The sequence below is a fragment of the Myotis yumanensis genome, unplaced genomic scaffold, assembly GCF_028538775.1.
Source record: "Myotis yumanensis isolate MYYU_CA2020_CCGP unplaced genomic scaffold, mMyoYum1.0.hap1 SCAF_1, whole genome shotgun sequence".
In the NCBI taxonomy this organism is placed as follows: Eukaryota; Metazoa; Chordata; class Mammalia; order Chiroptera; family Vespertilionidae; genus Myotis; species Myotis yumanensis.
Genome location: NW_027223752.1, coordinates 63,777,619 through 63,795,300, shown reverse-complemented (window position 1 = coordinate 63,795,300; position 17,682 = coordinate 63,777,619). Strand labels below are relative to the sequence as shown.

General features: G+C 39.2%; 1 protein-coding gene across 2 annotated transcripts in view; it reads left to right on the top strand.

Annotated features, from left to right (window-relative positions):
* USP8 (ubiquitin specific peptidase 8) overlaps positions 1-17,682 on the top strand; it is a 60,332-nt gene that overhangs the window by 24,980 nt on the left and 17,670 nt on the right. For both annotated transcript variants that reach the window (XM_070423035.1, XM_070423026.1), the window contains exons 7-10: positions 2,882-3,026; positions 8,067-8,229; positions 11,825-11,969; positions 12,633-12,850. In XM_070423035.1, the coding sequence (XP_070279136.1) occupies positions 2,882-3,026; positions 8,067-8,229; positions 11,825-11,969; positions 12,633-12,850 (671 nt within the window). The remainder of the gene's footprint in view (positions 1-2,881; positions 3,027-8,066; positions 8,230-11,824; positions 11,970-12,632; positions 12,851-17,682) is intronic.

The following is a 17,682-nucleotide window of genomic DNA, read 5'->3' as shown; positions in this document are numbered from 1 at the left end:
TATAACCTTGCCTGTACAAATATACTGAAAATGTATTCTATTTTGAATTTATATATCGTGGGTTATATTTATACTACTAGAGGCCTGGTGCATGAACTCATGCATCATTGGGGTCCCTCAGCCTGGCCTTCGGGATCAGGCTGAAACCGGCTCTCCAACATCCCCTGAGGGGGTCCCAGATTGTGAGAGGGCGCAGGCCAGGCTGAAGGACCCCACCAGTACACGATTGGGATCAGAGAGGGACACAGGAGGTTGACAGCCAAGGCGGAACCGCGTGAGGGCTCCAGGGCATGTCTGGCCCGTCTCACTCAGTCCCAATCGGCCGAACCCCAGCAGCAAGCTAACCTACCGGTTGGAGCGTCTGCCCCCTGGTGGTCAGTGCACATCATAGCGAGCGGTTGAGTGGCCTTAGCATATCATTAGCATATTACACTTTGATTGGTTGAACGGATGACTGGACACTTAGTATATTAGGCTTTTATTATATAGGATGCAATTGAAAACATCAAAAGCACAGTTAGTAGTTGTCATTATTTTCTTTTCAAGGTAGTTTAACAGTAGTTAAGAACATGGACTCTCAGAAGTGAGACTGCCTGGGGTTGAACATTGGCTCCTCTGAATTTCCATGTGATCTTGAGCATGTTACTTAACCTCTTTAACTTAATTTCCCTTTTTTTTTACTTTCATTTTAAATAATTGTTTTTATTTATTTTTATTTTTTGTTAATCCTCTCCTGAGGATATTTTTCCATTGGTTTTTAGAGAGAGTGGAAGAGATGGGGAGGGAGAGAGAGAGAGAGAAACATCGATGTAAGAGAGACACATCGATTGATTGCCTCCTGCACACGCCCCGACCAGGGCTGGGGATCAAGCCTGCAACCGAGCGAGATACATGCCCCTGACCAGAATGGAACCCAAGACCCTTCAGTCCATGGCACAAAGCTCAATACCCTGAGCCAAACCTACTAGGGCTTAATTTCCCTTTTCTAAAGTGGGGATAATAATAGTACCTATTTCATAGGATTATTGATGAGGATTGAATGAGTTAATATATGTGAAACTCGTAGAATGCATAATAAACTTTATATAAGTGTTAGCTAGTACTACTTATTACTCTCAGTTGAAGACTTAATTATTTAAAAATCTTCTTTACTCCCTTAAATAATCTAAACCAGTAATTTTGATATTATCTACAGGTGGTGTGGATGCTGTAGTGCAGCGGTTGCCAACCGGTGGTACGTGAGGTCTGAAAGGTTGGCGACCGCTGCTCTAGTGACAGATATATATTCTAAAGAATAAGACTTAGGTATTTGCCCCAAGTTTTTGTCTCAGAAAAGGTTTAACTTAAATATTAATTTGAGTGTAACACTAAAATAAATAATTTATTTAAAATATTGCCATACAACAAAAATTAAACCTAGAAAAGTACCTTACTAGAAGTTGTTACCAATTCATTCTAACATTTGTTTTTATCTGTATGTTCCTTTATATCTCATCCTGCTTTGATACCCTTCTCAGTGGTTTGGTCTCAACCTCTTTAGAGTGGTTTGGTCTCTTGTTGTCAAAATAATCTTGATGGTTAGAAAGGGAAGTAGGATGGTTATTAGCAGCTGGGTTTTTTTCCCCTCACCTGAGGACATGCTTTTTTTTGGTTTGAGAGAGAGGAAGAGAGAGAGGAAGAGAAACATCAATGTGAGAAACATTGATTGGTTGCCTCCTAATGCACCCCTACCAGGTATGGGCTGTGACCAGGAATCAAACCCACCACCTTTGGGTGTATGGAACGACACTCCAACCAACTGAGCCACACCGGCCAGGGCAGTAGCTAGATATTTTAGCTTAGGAGATAATGTGACTACATTCTTCTCACAGCTCACTACCGAAGAAAGAGTTCTTCACATATTAAGCTCCCTTGTAGTGCTTTCTGATCTTTTACTTTAGGTCAGTGATGGCGAACCTTTTGAGCTCGGCATGTCAGCATTTTGAAAAACCCTAACTTAACTCTGGTGCCGTGTCACATGTAGAAATTCTTTTGATATTTGCAACCATAGTAAAACAAAGATTTATATTTTTGACATTTATTTTATATATTTAAAATGCCATTTAACAAAGAAAAATCAACCAAAAAATGAGTTCACGTGTCACCTCTGACACGGGTGTCATAGGTTTGCCATCACTGCTTTAGGTGGTAGAAGCTGGAAGAGGAAAATAGCAACATAGGGAATGTTTATTTTGGCTAAATATTAAAGGATTGAATAGTAAATATTTTAGGCTTGGGGGGGCCCTGTGGTCTTTGCTATTGTAGTGTGAAAGCAGCCATAGACAATGTGTAAACAAATGAGTATAGCTGTGTTCCAGTAAATACAGGTGGCCATGGTTTGCCAACCCCTCTCATGGAACACAAATAACAGGCTTTTGGCTTGTTGCTCGGGGGATACATGGAAATCTAAAATAGTTCTCATAAAGCCCCATTAAAGAATGTAGACCCTTTCAAGAATTTTTGAGCCATAGAACTTTCTTCTAATTGACATTTTTTAAATGGCTTAATTTTAAAAAATAAAATAGTTTCCTGAGATATACTTATTAATTTCCTTTATTTTAAAACAGTAACAGAGCCAACACCAGAAATAATTGTAAACTCAGCAGCAAATTTTATTAAGTCTTTATAAATAGAGCATTGAGTTAGTTTCTTGGTAAATGTCAAAAATGCATGTTATATTTAATGTTAGTTTAAAAGGTAATAAATAGTGTGATGGAAAAGCAAGTATGTAACACCCAGTATATTTTACTCTTCTAGAAAAAGCTGTGCTTGCCCTGTGTTTAGTGATAACACACAGAACTGGGTGTTACTTGTCACAAATATCATCTCTCTTGATTCCTAGGATCAATCACAGCAAAGCAACTATATACAATGATGATGGATGAAAACATCAGCTTGATTATAATGGATGCTCGAAGAATGCAGGATTATCAGGATTCCCATATTTCAGATTCTCTAAGTGTTCCTGAAGAAGCCATCAATCCAGGGTGGGTCATTGTGTGTTTAGATAGAATGGTAAACTGGGGAGAGTAGTAAATGTTAATAATTAGCATCCAATCTAAATGTGATGTAATAGTGTTTTCTTTTCCCATTGACCTTTTCATTTTTGCTTGTAATGTACACCTTACCCAGTCTGGGTGCTCTCTCCTGTCTGTGGCATTTGGAGCCTTAGAATAGAAATGAAGCCGTCCTTGTGTACTCTCTCTCCCCAGGTGTTTGTTGACTAACTTCTCATACTGTTTTTTACATATGAGCTTTTGAAGCATATGCATCAAATAGACTAAAATTGTAAACTAATTGAATTGTTTTTAATTGGAGATTTCTCATACTGTTATCTGTGGTAAAAGAGCACACAAATACTTTTTGGAAGAAGACAGTGTATAACTAAGCCATTAAGAGAGAGTAAAGACTCTAAAGGCAGACTATGGTGAGATTATAAATATCTTTTATTAGCTATCTTACTTCTAGCTAGTGACTTAACCTCCTAAGCCCATGTTCCCATCTATAAAATGGGGATAATAATAGTACTTATCTCAGAGGTTTTGAGAAGTTTGAGCCTGGCATTTGTAAGGACTTAACTTAAACATGTACTTTCTTTCTTTTTTGATAAAAAAGCTTTTAACCTATAAAATTAAAGTTACCATGCATGGGTATGTTGTATATTAGAAACTATCTCATCAGTGACAGAGTTAAAACTTCAGATCCAAGATTATTTTCACTATTTTGAGTATTACATAAATTATGTAACCTCTCTGGGTCTTAGTTTATGGGATTGGAGTAGGTCCATTCTAGGACTAACAATATTAAGAAGATATTTTTAAATTAGGTAATTAATAAAATTTGCATGATATTTGGTATACTGCAGATGTTTGCTAAATGTTTGACCTGAAGAATAGCATGCATTGTAAATATGTTATCTGTCCAATCTGTGTATCAATCTATCTAGCTGTTTATTTACCTGAATTTTAAATTAACTAGTGTAGCTGGATGATTTCCTTTTTTACAAAACAAGGTGTCTTCTGCTATTCCCTCTGTCATTCCTCTACTGTGAACCACCAAACAGATTAGTAACTACATTATTTAAATATGAGATTCGAGTGCTTAATCTAATCAAGTAGGTGGGAATATATTCCTAGGATTTGAAAAGAAAAAGAAAGTTATAATTACTCTTTGGGTAGTCTAATCTGTACTAACAAAAAGTTCATGGTTTTAATTGAGTTTAATTGTTTCCCAAAATGTGGGATTTGGACTACTGGGAAACTCAAGGTGAGTTTAGGTTGAAGATTAAAGAACAACGAATTGCATACCAAGAAAAGCATTCCTTTTCATTTCTGTCTCAGTCCTGGATTAGTTAAAAGAAGTCTCAATTTGGTGCTAGCATTACCTTTTAATATTTGCTAATCTCTCTTTCTTGCTAGAGAGCAGGCCTCAGAGTTTTCTGTAGGCAGCAGTGTCTACAGCTACCTGACCGTGATTACTCTGTTTTTTTATATTAAAACAGTGTAATATTCATATGATAATGCTTATGTAAGTGTTTAGCCCAGTGAATTGTCAAAAATGGAATGCATCCATTGAGTTAGTATCTGGACCAAGAAACATTAGCATCACTCCAAAAGGTCTTCATAAGTCACCTGTCAGTTACTACCTATACCCCCACCCACCCAGGGAACCACCAACTTAGAATAGATTCCTTTTTATCTGTTTTTATAGTTTATATAAATGGAATCCTACAGTCAGTAGCTTTTTATGTCTGGCTTTTTGTACTCAACCTAATGTTTATGAAAGTCATATATATTATTATATGTTGTTGTAGTTTATTTATTCTGATTGCTAAATGGTGATCTATTGGGTGGCTATAGCATAATTTAGTGATCTATTTTGTTTAATTTTAGGATTATTTTTAGGATTATTCTTTATTGGATATGATTCTATTTTTTCATGTATATAGCAATATACATTTTTCTGTTTATTTAAGTAAAAAATCACTTTCAATTAAATTAACGAATAATTAAAGTATTAAATAGTAGACAAGGTAAAGCAAAGTTATAGCGGTGTGTGAAGATGGTACTGGTTGATACTGTTGTTTTCCACAGAATAGTAATCTCTTGAGTTTTTAGATAAAAAGTATTTAGGCAAGTATATCCCTGTAGTTAAAAATAGTCCTTAAGAATATCACATTTCATTTTTTCTCATTCTTTGTTGACTAAGCATTCTTTTGATTTCAGTATATCAGATGAGAATTATTACGAGGCATTTTGTATTCTTTTTTTCTGTATATTCTAACTAGAGGCCCGGTGCACAAAAATTTGGGCACACGGCGGGGGGTCCCTCAGCCTGTCCTGTGCCCTCTTGCAGTCTGGGACCCCTCAGGGGATGACCACCTGCTGGCTTAGGCCTGCTCCCCGCGGGATTGGGCCTAAGATGACAATCAGACATCCCTCTGGCAGCCCAGGAGCCCTCGGGGGATGTCCACTTGCCAGCGGGAAGCAGACCTAAGCTGCAGTCAGACATCCTTAGCGCTGCTGAGGAGGCAGGAGAGGCTCCCACCACCACCACTGTACTGGCAGCCATCAGCCTGGCTTGTGGCTGAGCAGAGCTCCCCCATGTGGGAGCAACTGACCACCAGAGGGCAGCTCCTGCATTGAGCGTCTGCCCCATGATGGTCAGTGTGTCATAGTGACCAGTCATTCCCAGTCTTTCTGCTGTTAGGGTCAGTTTGCATATTACCCTTTTACTATATAGGATAGAGGCCTGGTGCACAGATGGGGGCCCGCTGGTTTGCCCTGAAGGGTGTCCCGGATCAGGGTGGGGGTCCCGCTTGGGTGCCTGGCCAGCCTGGGTGAGAGGCTGATGGCTATTTGCAGCTAGTCACACCCCCTTCAGGGTGGGAGTCCCCACTGAGGTGCCTGGCCAGCCTGGATGAGGAGCTGAGGGCCGTTTTCAGGCTGGCAGACGACTGAAGCTCCCAGCCTCTCCTTATTTTCCTTTATTCTGGGATTTATTTACCTTCTATAATTGAAACATTGTTGCTGTCACTAGCGCTCCCAGCACTGAGGCCTTGGCCGGCTGAAAGCAGGTATCTGGGGTTTGTTTAGCTTCTATAATTGAAACATTGTTGCTTCCGGAGCTCAGAGCCGGGCCGTGGCAGGCGGGGAACCTTGGCTTCCTCCATCACTGTAGCAAGCAAGCCTCCTGCTAGCTTCAGCTGCGTGGCTTCTGGCCGCCATCTTAGTTGGCAATTAATTTGCATATCCTGCTGATTAGCCAATGGGAAGCATAGCGAAGGTACGGTCAATTACCCTTTTGTCTTTCATTAGATAGGATAGGTAAAGTAACCTGCATTATTATAAACAGGATTTTTAAAAAATGATCTTAACGCCATTTAGTTTTACTTATGAATAAAAGTTTCACCAGTCCTGTCTTGCTTGCCAGTATTGTCATTTAAATAAATGCCTAGGTGCTTTGTTAGAAATAATATGGAGTTTCTTACCTGGAGGAGCAAATCTGTCTTACTGACTCAGTTATTCAGCAGATGTTTACTGACACTTGCTATGGGCTGGGTTCCTGTGGTTTGCAGTGCTGGGACTAAGTCAGTTGAACAAACAAATCTTTGCTTCATGGAGCTTATATTTTACTAGAAGCCTGATGCATGAAATTCGTGCAAGGGGCTGGCCCCTACCACCACAGCGGCTGCCTCTGCCTCAACCCTCACAGCCCCAGCTTCGTCCAGAAGGACGTCCGGTCTAATTAGCATATTATGCTTTTATTATATATAGGATTAACAGGGAGATGAGGTAGGTGAGACAACCAATAAAACATAAATATATGTCTGCTATTGATAAGATGGGTGTGTCAAGCTTGTATATTGGGGTATTAAAATGTTAATCCAGCCATAACCGGTTTGGCTCAGTGGTAAAGCGTCAGCCTGCGGACTGAAGGGTCCCAGGTTCGATTCCGCTCAAGGGCATGTACCTTGGTTGCGGGCACATCCTCAGTAGGTGGTGTGCAGGAGGCAGCTGATCGATGTTTCTCTCTCATCGATGTTTCTAACTCTCTATCTCCCTTCCTCTCTGTAAAAAATCAATAAAATATATATTTTTAAAAATGTCAATCCAGTATGGCTTCACTGAGAAGATACTAGTAAGCAGATCTTGAAGGGATAAGGGGAATGACTGATGTATTATCCGAGGGAATTATACCAGAAGTTATAAGGAAGCCAGTGCCTGGAGTGGAGTAAAGGGGCAAGTATATAGTTAATGATGAGGACATTGAGAGAATAGGATTTGGGGGAGGGACCATGTGGCAGGTCCATTGTAAGGACTTCAGGAAGAACTTCAGCTATTCTGTAAGCAAAAGAGGAAATGAGCGGCATGCTTTATCATAGAGTTGATAATATTCGCAGTTGATGATGTAAGAGGCAACACAACAAAGCAGCAAAGAGCTTGGACATGAACCAAATTGCCTGAGTTTGAATTCTGGCTTCACTTCACAGCTGTAACCTTGGGCAGGTTATTAATGTTTTGTGCCTCAGTTTCCCCATCTATAAAATGAGGATAACAATGCCTACTTTATAGTATTGTTGTGAGATTCAGAATAAAGCGTTTGGAATAGTACCTGGCACATAGTAAATGCTGTATGTGTTTGTTAAATATTTGGGTATTTGGTTAACTATTATAGGTATCAGAGCTGAAATATAAATAATGTTACCTGGATGATCTTCCAGTCGTTTATACTTGGCTGAAAGATGCTCATAAGGGTTTCTGTTTTCAGTTTGGCCCCCATTTTTTGGTAAAGGGTCAAAATTTTAGTCTCTAATACTGAAATATATTCCAATATTACGCAGTTGTGATGTTATTAAACATTTTAGGGTATTTAATATCTTAACACATAGTCTGACCTTAGAAAGAAATCTGTCTTAAAGTTTGCTATAGTCTATACAGACTGTAGAACAAAACTCAGTGTCTTATATTAGTATATTAAGACCTCTCATCTACTTTTGCCCCAATATAAATGTTAATATATTTCAGAATCACTGCTAATTGGATTGAAGCAAAACTCCCAGATGACTCTAAAGACAAATGGAAGAAGAGGGGGAATGTGGATTATGTGGTACTTCTTGACTGGTTTAGTTCTACAAAAGATTTACAACTTGGAACAACTCTACGGAGTCTGAAAGATGCACTTTTCAAGGTTAGCAAGTTTCCTTATTAGTTTACTATAATTGCAAGCCTTCTCTGAATGTTAGAAAGGTATGTTGACTAGTTAAGGACAAGAAGATCCATTATGCTTTGGTTGTAGATTTTTTTGATATTTAGATATAAAAGACTAATTTTGAAATAACAACAGTCTAAAGCAGAATATTAGAATTTTCAGGAATAGAACTTATCTGAAAAAAGAAATTGTTTTTTGTTTTAAGAATTAGATTATGAAACAAAGACAAAGGAAGGTGTCACTAAGAAAAAAGAGATTGATTTGACTTCATAAAATAAAAACTTAGATGTGAAAAAATACAGTAAGACGACAGAGACCAAGAGAAAGATATCTGCCTAAAATCTGAAGAGATTTTACAAATAAATAAGAAAATTAAGATGAAATGATAAAATAAGTAGTTGACTTATTTTATTCTGACATAAACATAAAAGGATATGTAAGTGATAATAACATAAAAGTGATCAAATCAGAGAAACTCAAATTGAACCAATGAATACCATTTTCACTGATCAGATGAACCAAGATAAAAATACTCAGTTTAATTTGTTAAATTATTAAACAATGATGGCACTGAATGCTGGTGAGAATGTGGTAAGAATAAAACTTACCTGCTGGAAGGAGGGTCAATTGATGGAACATTGCCTTCTTCCAGGAGGGCAATCTTAAAAGCCTTGAAACAGTTCATGCTTTAAAATAGGGAATCTAGCCCTAGCTGGTTTGCCTCAGTGGATATAGTGTTTGCCTGTGGACTGAAGAGTCCCAGATTCCATTCCAGCCAAGGGCACATGCCCGGGTTGTGGGCTCGATCCCCAGTAGGGGTCGAGCAGGAGGCAGCCAATCAATGATTCTCTCTCATCATTGATGTTTCTATCTCTCTCTCCCTCTTCCTTCCTCTCTGAAATTAATAAAAATATATCTTAAAAATACATACATATACACATATAATAGAGAATCTAGAAATATACTCAAGGATAGGTTGATAAATGAAAGTGCCAATATTTAACTACTACTGGCCTACAAAAGAAGCAATTTCATAAAGTTCAACCTAAGATATTTGAGAATTTAGTGTATGATAAAGGTAACATAACAAATTAGGAAAAGATGGATTTAAATGAATGGTTTAGGGACAGCAGCAGGCTAGCCAGTAAGTAAAAGGGATCCGTACCTTAATTTCTTAGACTACACTAGACTCCAAATGAGTCAAAGATATAAATATGTTGATTAAAACAATGAACTACTAGGGAAAAGGATTTTTATTATCTGGGGGAAAAAAGTGTTTTCATTTCTTGATCCTAAAGCAAAACACCATTAAGGAAAGTCAGTATATCTGTGTTAAAAACTTCATAAACAAGGTAAAAATCAATTGGGACAGATTTTGTAACATATGACAAAGACCTATTTTCTTAAATATTCAAAGTACATTTACTGTTTACTAATAAAATAGTAAACTCTGTAGAAAAATGGGCAAAAGATGAGATTAAATCATTTCTGTATATAAAAAGCCAGTGTCCGTGACGACCAAACGACCAATCACCATGAGGTGCATTGAGCACCTCTTGGTCCTTCCTCCGCCGCCCCCACACCCTCCCCTGGCCCACAAGTGGGGCGGAGCGAGCCTGGGGACTGGTGAGCTGGCTGAAAGGCTGAAAGGCTGATCTCTTGGTCCCTGCCCCCGGCTCACAGGCTCTGATGGAGGAGGGGGGCGGGGGCTGGGGGGGGGGGGGGGGAGACCAGCGTGGGTGGCAGGACAACCGGGCTGACTGTCAGGCTGTTGGGTTCACCAGCTCATCCCCAGCTGCTTAGGGGCTCAGTGGGAAAGTAGGTGCTAGTGAATCCACCTCCATGGGCGTAGCCAGGCTGGCCGCTGATGGAACGCGCTGCCCGCTCTGTGCCTCTCATGCCGGGCGGGTAGTTCACGGGCGAACCCCGCAGCTTCCATCAGCCCCTCAAGCCCCAATGGCAGTGGCAGCGGCAGCGGCAGCAGCGTGAGCGCCCCTTAGTGGGCGGCGCAGGCATGTGGAGGTGAAGTCAATGGCGCCTGCTTTCCCACAGGCCTGAGCCCCTGAGCAGCGGGGGTTGAGCTGATGATCCCAATGGCCTGACAGCCCAGTGGCAGAGGCGGCGTTCAACCTGGGGACTGGCGAATGGGACTGACAAGAAGATGGCCCTGATTGCAGGAGGCTAGGCCCTAGGGACCCTACCCGCACAATTTCGTGTGCTGAGCCTCTAGTATAATATAAATGACTAATAAACATATTAAAAGATGTTCAGTTCCACTAACAAATGCTAATTAAAACAAAAGAGCATTTATGCCCACCAGTTTGGAAAAATTGTAGAGATTTATAATTGGCATTCTCATACACTGTTAATAAATATATAAATTGGTATTGTTCTTTTGAAGGGCAATTTGGCAGCATCTACCAAACTTTAAACCAATAGTTCTATTCCTGGGATGTTATTCTACAAAAATAAGTATTTTTTTAGGATCCTTTCAAAGATTAACAATATAAAGATGTTCATGTGCTTTGGCTTGGCAACTCCACCTCTGGGGACATTCCCTAATGGAGTTGATTGGGTGTATACATTTATAAGGAAGGATCTTCAATGTTTATAATTAAATGGGGAAAATAAGTGTTCAGATGATGAATTCAGTTTTGGTGTATGTGTGTTTATATGTGTGTATACAATAGAATATTAGCTGATTATTACAAATGACATACAGCTCTTTATTAATAAACAATAGACATAAGAGCCCTGGCCGGCTTGGCTCAGTGGATAGAGAGTCAGCCTGTGGACTGAAGAGTCCCGGATTCGATTCTGGCCAAGGGCACATGCCTGGGTTGCGGGCTCGGTCCCCAGTGGGGGGCTAATTAAAACAAAAGAGCAGCCGATCGGTGATTCTCTCTCACCATTGATGTTTCTATCTCTCCTTCTCCCTTCCTCTCTGAAATCAATAAAGAAATATATTTTTTGAAAAAATAGACATAAGATAAAAGCATCATCATAAAAGTTTCATTGTTTTGTAAAAACAATGTTAAAAATCTGTGTATCTTTGTAGGAAAGTAAGAATAACTGAAATATTAAAGTGGTATCTCTGGGTAGTGAGGTTATGGATGGGTTTTATTACATATAGACTTATTTTATTTTTCTTCTAAGAAAAATAAATTAATTACTTGTCTGACTTTAAAAATCTGATCTACCCATTTGTTTCATTTAATGTTAAATTTTTAATTCCACTTTCAATTTTTTTTTAATATATCTTTATTGATTTCAGAGAGGAAGGGAGAGGTAAAGAGAGATAGAAATATCGTTGATGAGAGAAAATCACTGATTGACTGCTTCTGCACGTCCCCTACTGGGGATCAAGCCCACAACCTAAGCATGTGCCCTTGACCAGAATTGAACCTGGGATCCTTCTGTCGCAGGCTGACACTCTATCCACTGAGCCAAACCAGCTAAGGCCCACTCATTTTTTTTATCATTTAGAAGATAAATCTTCAAGAGAGCAATTTTTAAATTCAGGTTTGTGTGTTCTTGGCTGCCATATTAAAAACACTATTTCCTTATTTTATAGTGGGAAACTAAAACTGTCCTGCGCAACGAGCCTTTGGTTTTAGAAGGAGGCTATGAAAACTGGCTTCTTTGTTATCCCCAGTACACAACAAATGCTAAAGTCACTCCACCCCCACGAGGCAAGAATGAAGAGGTGTCTATCTCATGTATGTATGTGAAAATTTTTTATTACAATTGCTTCAGTAAAATAAACTTTAAATTATTTATGTTCTTAAGATAATGTTATTGGTTATATGTGCATTTGTTCTATTAGCTAGTAACTTGTTTTCAGGCATAAAAAATACAAGATGGAATTATTGTTTAATTCTTTTTTATTTTTTTAAGAACAGTTTATTGATTTTTAGAGAAGGAGAGAAAGGGAGAAACATGGATGTGAGAGGGTAATATCAATAGGCTGCCTCGTGCATGACCCCTCCCAGGGATCAAGCCCACGACCTGGGCATGTGCCCTTGATGGGGAATCAAACTGGCAGCCTCCTGGTGCACCAGACAACACCCAGCCAGCCAGGGCTAATTTTTAAATTTTATTTTATTTTATTTTTTTAAGCAAAGATGGAAATTTATTGAAGAACAAGTACATACTCCCATGTGGGGAAGGGAAAAGAATCTCACAGCACAGACTCCCACGTGGGGAGGGGGAAAGCGTCCCCTAATTTTTTTTTTTGAGTCCCCTAATTTTAAATTTTTTAATACTATTGTTACCTCATTTAGTTTACATTTAACTATCACATACAGCATGCATGAGTTATGTCAGTACTGTTTATGGGGTGCTGTTCTTTTAATTTCTTATTATTCTTTTGGGGATTTTAGTGGATTTTACTTATCCCTCACTGGAAGAACCAGTTCCTTCTAAACCTGCTGCACAGATGCCACCTCTTCCTCTGGGTGAAAATATAGAATTCATAAACAATCAAGATGAGAGAATGAGACAATTGACTTTACCAACTTCAGTTGAACCAATTGTTACTTCTAAGTCTGATGTTTCACCCATAATTCAGCCAGTGCCTATTGTAAAGAATTTTCCACAGGTATGAATTTTCTTTGATAGTTAACCTCATCTTCATAGTGTTTCTTCTCACTTCATTCTCTTCTTCTTTTTAAAAAAAATAATGTTTTTATTATTGATTTGAGAGAGAGAGGAAGGGAGAGAGAAACATCGATGTGAGAGGGTAACATCCGATTGGCTGCCTCCTACACACCCCTTACTGGGCATCGAGCCCGCAACCCGGACATGTGCCCTGACTGGGGAATCAAACTAGTGACTTCTTAATACATGGAACAGTGCTCAGCCAACTAAGCCACATTGGCCAGGGCTATCTCTTTTCTTTAAATACATAGAATAGAAGTGAAGGTTTATATATAACCTGTAATATTTTAAAAAGAAAAATATCAATGAAAAGAATCTATGCTTTGGTACCTTTATTGCGATAAAATATTTTTATTATAATTCAGTTCTGTTTAATACAGCAATATTAAAATAGATAACTGGAAGGATTTTTAAACCTAGCTGGCGGTCTATTTACTGCAGGCAATACCAATAAAAGATTATATTATTACCACAGTAAACTTGAACAACTCTAAAGTTTTCTGGATTTTTGTTTTTGGGGTGTTTTTTTGTGTGTGTGTATTATTATTTAACCCACAGTATTTTCCCAAATAGCTTGTCTTACAGATGATAAATAGGTAATGTCAGTATTTAGTTTTGAAACAATGCTTTAATTGTTTCCTTAGAATTTGGCACATAAATAACAGGCATGTATTAACAATAATAATCTAAAAAATTTTAGAATTTTTAAAGCTTATGTTATTGCACTTTTTCAATTTAATCAGTGTTATTGAACCCTTATTCCTTTGTGACTTTGAGATATGTGCAATTTATCAAACAAATTTTGAAGATTTTCTATATGAAACAACATGAAGGTTTACACATATGATTAAGCCATGGATTCTGTCTGATGTTTAGGAGAGTCTTGTACAAAATCAGCCATAGCATAAGGCAGAATATCATAATTTTTCTAGTAGTCACTGGAAAGAAATTCTGACTGAGGGGAATGTCTTTATGGAGTTTTTATCTGGGCTTTAAGAGTTTAGTAAGATTTGAGGATGGAAAAGACAGTAGAAAATTGTATGACTAAAGGCTCAGAGCATGCTTTGGGGCTCGTGAGTAGTTTTGGCATGCTTGGACGCAGCTGTCTGTTGAGTAAGGCGACTAATAGTAGGTAAGAATGGAAAGATGGGCAAAAGTCATCAAAAGAGACTTGGATGAGATTGGAATTTTATCCTGTAGGCTCAAGGAAACCATTTAAAGAATTTTAAACTTGAAAGTAACATGATCGTAGATATGCTTTTAAGATTAAGGAAAAAAGGATTGATTTACCAAAATGTGTATGGAAACATTTATTTTGGTTTCTATTTAACCTTTTATAGATAACCTCATCTTCATAGTGGTTCTTCCCACTTCATTCTCAAATGTAGAAAGCAAGAAGGGAGAATAGATTTTAAAAATACACACACACACACACACACTAGAGGCCCATTGCAGGAAGAATCCTGCAAGAATAGGGCTTCCTGCGGTCGGAGCAAAGCAGAGAAGGGAGTGAAACCCGCTGAGGCGGGCTTTGCTCCCGCCTCCGCCGTCCCGCTTGCTTCCCTCCCATCTCCACCACCCCGCTTGTTTCTCCGCAGCTTCACTCCCTTCTGCAGCACTTGGCTTCCTTCTACATTGTCTTTGCTCCCTGCCTGTGTATGCAAATTAACTGCCATCTTTGTTGGTTAATTTGCATACTCATCTGATTGGCTGGTGGGCGTAGCAGAGTGACACCAGTTTGCATGTTTCTCTTTTGTTAGTGTAGGTAGGTGTGTGTGTTATTGATTTCAGAGAGGAAGGGGGAGAGAGAGAAACCAATGATGAGAGATAATCATTGATTGGCTGCCTCCTGCACGACCTCTACTGGGGATCGAGCCCATAGTTGTGGGCTGGTGCCCTTGACCAGATTCGCAAGCTCTATCCACTGAGTCAAACCAGCTAGAGCAGTTTTTTGTTTTTTTTTAATATATTTTATTGATTTTTTTTACAGAGAGGAAGGGAGAGGGATAGAGAGTTAGAAACATCAATGAGAGAGAAACATCAATCAGCTGCCTTCTGCACACTCCCCATTGGGGATGTACCCGCAACCAAGGTACATGCCCTGGACTGGAATCGAACCTGGGACCCTTGAGTCCGCAGGCCGACGCTCTATCCACTGAGCCAAACCAGTCAGGGCCAGTTGTTTTTGTTTTTTTTAAGTGATGGGGCAAAAAGAGAAGTGAGGAACAAAGGAATGATTTTTTCCTTCACTAACTTCTTCCTATTGTATCATTTTTTAGTGGAAAAACATACAATCCATTTTATAGGACCGCTATGCAGGTTGTTATTAGAAGATATTCTTATAAGTTCTCATTTTTGTTTTAGTAAACTGTCCTCACCAAAAATTATGCTAACATCACTTCTAAAGATTTTGTAGGGTTAGTATGCAGTTAAATTGAAATAATAAACATTTTAACACATTAAATCGGGAATTTTGGTGGTTTACTGGTCAACTTGTATTTAGGATCTTATCTTTTAGGAATATTTTATTCATTCTCACAACAATATAAGTATTTATTACACATTCAGCACTGAAACTTATATTCTAGGAGGGAAGAAGGTTTTAAATAATTAGCATTATTTAATCAGAATTCTAATAAGTACTATTAGGGAAAAGAATAGGGTGTTAGGAGGGTATATAGATATCACGATACTTGGCTAGTTTAGGGATCAGGAAAGTCTTTTCTAAGGGAAAGATATTTGCACCAAAATGTAATGCTGTGGTGGGAATTATCTAGATGAATAGCTAATATAAAAGCTTGCGTTGGGAAGGAGCATAGCATCTTTGAGGAACAAGCATATAGATCAGTAGAAAAGAGTAGACAGCCTAGAAAAAACCCACGCCTTATGGTCAATTAATATTGACAAAGGAGGAAAGAGCATACAAAGGAGTAAAGACTTCAATAAATGGTGTTATGAAAATTGGACAGGCACACACACCATTAACAAGAATCAACTCAAAATGGATAAAAGACTTAAAATGCAAAACCATATAAATCCTAGAAGAAAACATTGGCAGTAAACTCTCAGACATCTCTTGTAGCAAAATTTATTTTGCCAGTGTATCTCCTCAGGCAAGGGAAACAAAGAAAAAAATAAACAAATGGGACTGCATCAAACTACAAAGCTTTTTGCACAGCAAAAGAAACCATCAACAAAATGAAAGGCAATCTACGGCATGGGAGAACATATTCACCAGGGATGCATCTGATAAGGGATTAATTTCCAAAATATGTAAAGAACTTATACAACTCAACACCAGGAAGACGAACAACCCAGTTAAAAAATGGGCAAAGGACCTGCATAGACATTTCTCCGAATAGTATATACATATGGCCAACAGACACATGAAAAAATACTTAAAGTCACTGATTATCAGAGAGATGCAAATGAAAACCACAAGATACCATCTCACATCTGTCAGAATGGCTATCATCAATAAATCAACAAACAACAAGTGCCTTGAGAACTTGGAGAAAAGGGAACCCTCATGCACTGTTGATGGGAATTCAGTAGTGCAGCCACTGTTGAAAACAGTATGGAGTTTTCTCAAAAAAGTAAAAATGGAACTGCCTCTTGACCCAGCAATCCCACTTATGGGATATAGCCTAAAAAACCTGAAACACTAATTCAAAAAAATACATGCACCCCTATGTTCGTTGCAATGCCAAGATCTAGAAAAAGCCCAAGTGCCCATCAGTAGATGAGTGGATAAAAAAGCTGTGCTACGTTTACACAACGGAATACTATGCAGCTGTATAAAAGAAAGATCTCTTACCCTTTGAGACAGCATGGAGGGACCTGGAGAGTATTATGCTAAATGAAATAAGCCAGTCAGAGAAAGACAAGTATCACGTTCTCACTCGTATGTGGAATCCAATGAACAAAATAAACTGATGAGTAAAATAGAAACAGGTATAGACACTGAACAGACTAACAGTTGTCAGAGGGAACTAGGGAAGGGGGACTAGATGAAAGAAGGTGAGGGATTCAGCAAAAAAAACCCACCCATATATATACTAGAGGCCCAGTACATGGATTCATGCACTGGTGGAGTCCCTCAGCCTGGCCTACACCCTCTCGTGATTCAGAACCCCTCGGGGATGCCAGCCTGGCCTGCAGGGATTGGGCTTGTTCCTCAAGGGATATAGTAGTGCGCAAAGCAGCAGGCAGCCAGGGAGGAGCCTGAGCCCAGGTCAGGCGCTGCGCCACTCCCACTCATTCTGGCCCCCCTCGCCTGCTGCCGCTCAGTAGCACTGCTGCAGAGGCGGGAGAGGCTCGTACTACCTACCACAGATATGCTCGCCAGTTGTGAGCCTGGTGTCGGGCACCCAACTGTCAGTTGAGTGGCACTCCTGCTTTGGGAGCACACTGACCTCCTGCATTGAGCGTCTGCCCCCTGGTGGTCAGTGCACGTCATAGCAACCAGTCATTTGGTCACTTAAGTTTTTTATATATATAGATATAACACAAAGACACAGATAACAGAGTGATGATAGAGGGGAAGGGGCTTAGGGGGTAGGTGGAGGTGGGCAAAGTGGGGTGGGAAAATGACGGAAAGAGACTGCTTAGGGAGATGGGCGCATGATGCAGTGTGCAGATAGTGTTTTATTGAGTTGTACAGTTAAAACCGGTATAGTTTTGTGAACCAATGTCACCCCAATAAACTCAATTTTTAAAAAATGAATAAATAATAAAAATAAAAGAAGAAAGTGTGGATGGACCTGGAGAGCA